At 39.7% G+C, this 5,126-nt stretch overlaps 1 protein-coding gene across 1 annotated transcript; it reads left to right on the plus strand.

Moving 5' to 3' along the window:
- The first annotated feature begins 1,048 nt into the window (after positions 1 to 1,048).
- On the plus strand, positions 1,049 to 3,908 carry LOC106565774 (bcl-2-like protein 1). The gene is made up of 3 exons (XM_014133279.3): positions 1,049 to 1,205; positions 1,907 to 2,570; positions 2,828 to 3,908. Exons 2-3 carry the CDS (start codon positions 2,064 to 2,066, stop codon positions 2,969 to 2,971), a joined length of 651 nt encoding a protein of 216 aa, XP_013988754.1. The 5' UTR covers positions 1,049 to 1,205; positions 1,907 to 2,063; the 3' UTR covers positions 2,972 to 3,908.
- The last annotated feature ends 1,218 nt before the right edge of the window (positions 3,909 to 5,126 follow it).

Genomic DNA, 5,126 nt, shown 5'->3' on the forward strand with positions numbered 1-5,126 from the left:
GAGCATTCTGCAGCGATATGCCATCCCATCTGGTTTGTGCTTTTTGGGACTATCATTTGTTTTTCAACAGGACAATGACCCAAAACACACCTTCAGGCTGTGTAAGGGCTATTTGACCAAGAAGGAGAGTGATGGAGTGCTGCATCAGATGACCTGGCCTCCACAATCCCCCGACCTCAACCCAATTGAGATGGTTTGGGATGAGTTGGACCGCATAGTGAAGGAAAAGCAGCCAACAAGTGCTCTGCATATTTATTGCCTTATCTCACCTCATTTGCTCACATTGTATATAGAGTTATTTTTCTACTGTATTATTAACTGTATGTTTGTTTTACTCCATGTGTAACTCTGTTGTTATGTGTGTCGAACTGCTTTGCTTTACCTTGGCCAGGTCGCAGTTGTAAATGAGAACTTGTTCTCAACTTGCCTACCTGGTTAAATAAAGGTGAAATAAAAATAAAATAAATATGTGGGAACTCCTTCAAGACTGTTGGAAAAGCATTCCAGGTGATGCTGGTTGGCAGAATGACAAGAGTGAAAACTGTCATCAAGGCAAAGGGTGGCTACTTTATATTTAGATTTGTTTAACACTTTGGTTACTACATGATTCCATATGTGTTATTTCATAGTTTTGATGTCTTCACTATTCTACAATGTAGAAAATACAGAAAAACCCTTGAATGAGTAGGTGTGTCCAAACTTTTGACTGGTACTGTATATATTTTACCTTTATTTAACTAGGCAAGTCAGTTAAGAACACACTCTTTGTTACAATGACGCCAAACCTAGGCCAATTGCGCAGCCCTATGGGACTCCCAATCACGACCTGATGTGATACAGCCTGGATTTGAACTAGGGACATCTCTTGCACTGAGATGCAGTGCATTAGACCGCTGCGCCGCTCTCTATACTAGAGACTTGATTATACTCCAAAATCTTTGGGGAACACACGGATAATCTGCCCGCGATAATTTGAACACGATCTCAACTTCCGGTGTATCTTTGATTGGTGGTTCATTTTATGAGAAGGCGGAACATCCGATCTACGTGACAAAACTGGCCAATGGCATTATTGGCCTTCTCGCTGCTCCAATTCGCTTGAAATATGTCCTTATTTTAAATGCTTTTATGCACAAAAATGGAATTTACCTTTTAAAAAAATCGATACTTATCTATTGAAAGGTACTTCAGTCTTATTTGCAATTGTAAGTATGACAGACCATGATATTTTAAAGGATTGGTTTAGAAAATATTGCTATGGAGATGGGAAGCTTGTATAGTGAGTGTAAAAGCAGCTGTCATGTGTAGCTAGGTAGCGGCGATGCTAATTTGCTAGTTACGTATACATAAATACATATATTTTACTTATTTTATGAATACCATATTAAGAAATGACTGCTTGTTTGTCAGTTGTACCCTAGGTGATATTAACTTGATCTCAATACGTTTGTTTTTGAGCTTTGAAATCAATTTATATGGCAGTAGCGCAGCATTCAAGAAAACACATTTTGACAATTTGTTATGCACTCTTGTCAAACGTGCTATAATGTAAAATAGTAGCTATATTAGCTGGTTCGTTGTATATAGCCAAAGAAGTGCATTGTTTGGTGGAAATTAATATGATGGTTATAGCTTTACATAGCCAACACTGATAGCTTGCTACCAACCATCAAAGCGGCGCCCCAATGGTATGGCGTAATAAGTTTCATACAGTATGTGTAAAAAAAGAAAAAAAGAAACATCTACCATACCCAACAGACCTGGGTTTAGCAGTGCAGTATTTCAAGGTGATTGTGATGCTGCTGGGGCAGAGTTCCATTCTTAATAACAATGCACAATAGAATCCAGTGTTTTCATGTTTTCTGCACCAGAGAATTTGTGTGCGAGTGTGTTTTTTTTCTTCCAGGGTGTGATAACTTGTTGCAGCCCAGAGGAAACTGCCAGACAGCAGGCATTTATTCCAGAACATCTCAGTTACAGTGTGAGGTATGGCAGAAGAGCCCTGGGAATCCAAATAGAGTGAAAAGTCAATGGATAAAGAGGGTTCATAGAAGGTGGAAAAGATGTCTTACAGTAACAGGGAACTGGTGGTGTTTTTTATAAGCTATAGACTGTCCCAGAGGAATTATTCATGTTGTCAATTGGGGCTGGAGGGTGCAAGTGGACGGACTGAGGGAGATGACGCCATTGCAAATGGGTCTGTGGGGAACAGCAGAAGCAATTTGGCGAAGCCCTCATCTCCACAGGGGGGCATGGAGCCAGTGAAAGCAGCACTACGGGACTCAGTGGATGAGTTTGAGCTGCGCTACACCCGCGCCTTCAGTGACCTCTCCTCCCAGCTCCACATCACCCCTGCCACAGCCTACCACAGCTTTGAGAGTGTGATGGACGAAGTGTTCAGGGACGGGGTCAACTGGGGTCGCGTGGTGGGTCTGTTTGCTTTCGGCGGGGCCTTGTGTGTTGAGTGTGTTGAGAAGGATATGAGCCCACTGGTGGCGCGCATCGCAGACTGGATGACCACCTACCTGGACAACCATATCCAGCCCTGGATCCAGAGCCAAGGAGGATGGGTAGGTTGGAGCTGATACTTTACTCTGCACCTTATACATCCTTGTTATGGGATTTAGTAATACATTCTCATTGTCAACACTATTGTGTGTGTGTGCGTGCGCATCCTTTGCTGCACCCACTCTCTCTCTTAGAAATATAGAATACCATGATAGACTACCCTAAAGGGAGAAGCTACAGAGGAGTATTGGGGCAAACAGCTGGGCTGCTAACACATAGTTCACTGTATTAATCTAGCTCTGTCTCTGTTCCTTGAAAGGACCGTTTTGCAGAGATCTTTGGCAGAGATGCTGCTGCAGACGTTCGACGGTCTCAGGAGAGCATAATTAAATGGCTGCTAGTTGGGGTGATTCTGCTTTCAGGAGTGCTGGTCGGCACTCTCATCATGAAGAAACGCCAGTGAGGTGGTGTAATACGAGCCACATCTAGTTTACCCCCAGCACATATAAACGCAAAATCAACAAAAATAGAACTTTATAGTTTATGTTTACATAAGCCCAGTTTGCTTGTGCACTGACAGAAACCTGATTAGCCCTGGCTACAACAGGTTTTGGGCAATGAATATGTAGCTTGGTGAGCTGTCTCACTACTCACCTCTCCTGTCCAGCGCTCTGTAACATTTGTTTTTACATTTGAAAAGTAATACCGTAAAATAACATTTTATGACATTATTTTCTTACTTTTATAATTATTATTGGTTTTATTTTTTTAACTTGGATAGAGGGTGTTGCATTCGAGACTGGAGGTGCTTTAAATGGACCTGAAGCTAAGCGTGAATGGGAAAACTACAGCTGGTGTGGGAGGACATAGGAGATTGTTTATGTATTTTTAGGTTTGTGTGTTACCCTTTATACCCTAGTACCAACTACATACATTCTTTCCAAATTGACATTTGACCAATTACATTGAAGATTTTAGAATATTGTTTTTTATTTTGTGTTAAAGGCCCAATGCTGCTGTTTTTATCTTCATATCAAATCATTTTGGGGTAACAATTAAGTACCTTACATATTGATGTATTCATTGCTTTCAATGAAAATGGTAATATATTTTTTTTAAACTCCCTTAGCAAGAGAATTTCAGCTTGGACTCTCTGGTTGTGGTCTTAGTAGGGAGGGGGAAACAGCTCTTGCTAAAAGGGCATTATCATAATTTTCACAGTATTCTACCAACCTGTTAGTGGAAATATAAAACACAATAATATCATGTTTTTTACTGCATTGGGCCTATAACTGAAACCACAGTTTCAATGTGACAATTTCTTTAAAATGTTACGTTCTTTCCTTGCTGTACTGGAGTTTCAGGCATGCACTAAATAATAAAACATATTTATGTTTTAAGTGGGGTTTTTTTCTCTGTGATTCACAGACAACATTTCAACACAGATAGTGGGAACATGAAGAAAGTAATGAATTCAGTTGTCCATGCTGCATTCTCATAATATGCCTTTAGGGGGTGCATGTGCTCAACAAATACAGTTTCTGGAGCGACTATTTTTCAGCCTCAACTCAGTGCAACATATCAGGAATACCTTGTCCTGTTTCCCAGAGAAAGTGTTACTCTGAAAAGTCTACCTCTAATATACTGCCAATATCACATTGTCTCTCGGAGCTCCTCGCTAGTAGAGTTTGGAAATTGTCTACAGTACTGATGGCAGTGAAACATCCAACTTGGTTTGGAATCATAGTTCTACCATTGCACAATTAAAAGACCTCACAATCCCTTTTAATTTAATATTTGAATGCATTTAATTGTAAACACCAATGAAGTGGCGTAATACGAGCCACATTTAGTTTACCTCCGCACATATAAACACCTCCGCACATAAGAACTTAAGAGTTTGTCATGTTTACATAAGCCAATCTGCTTGTGCACTGACATGATTATCCCTGGCTATAACAAACCCTTTGAATTCAATATTTGAATATGTGTATATATACATGTAGTTGTAAATCATGTATATTTATTTCTTATCCTACTTTTTTGTATTTTTCAACATAAATGTATATTCAAGAGCAGGTAAAGAACATGTACAGCACATACAAAACATAACTGCAGTCATTTCACAAGAGCAGAATTAGATTCACATAGTGGTGTTTTTTCTTACACAATGTTTATTGATGTATTACTCTGAAAAATGATCACAGGCTGATACCAAACTTTTAGGTTATTTCTGATAACATTCTATTGTATCTATTCATTGGAGCCTACGATATTCAAAACACATGAAGCAACAACTTCTCAAAGAATAATACTGAAAGTGTCAATGGAATAGACAGATGGGAACCAACGGATGGCCTGTGGTTGCTAATCTCTCCCTGTCATTTTTTGCCATTTCCCCAAACCATAGCTGGCCGCACCAGTAGATAAAGCCAATTAAGGAAAGGCTGAATAAATTATGGAAACTCATCAGCCTCTCGGAGAAAATAACTCTTACTCTCTTCATATTCTCATGTCATATTCACGAACTCAGCATCTTCTTATTTCTTTTAAGCTCACAAACAGTGAGAGGAAGAGCCGAAACCTTGAGAAAAACAAGCAGAGTTGTGTATTCAAAA

This window comes from Salmo salar, chromosome 12 (genome assembly GCF_965601325.2).
Source record: "Salmo salar chromosome 12, fSalSal1, whole genome shotgun sequence".
Classification (NCBI taxonomy): domain Eukaryota; kingdom Metazoa; phylum Chordata; class Actinopteri; order Salmoniformes; family Salmonidae; genus Salmo; species Salmo salar.

Excerpts from the sequence above, each read along its gene's own strand:
- LOC106565774 (XM_014133279.3), top strand. The coding sequence starts at position 2,064 with ATGTCTTACAGTAACAGGGAACTGGTGGTGTTTTTTATAAGCTATAGA. Across the intron at positions 2,571-2,827 it reads TCCAGAGCCAAGGAGGATGG|GACCGTTTTGCAGAGATCTT; the intron begins GTAGGTTGGAGC and ends GTTCCTTGAAAG.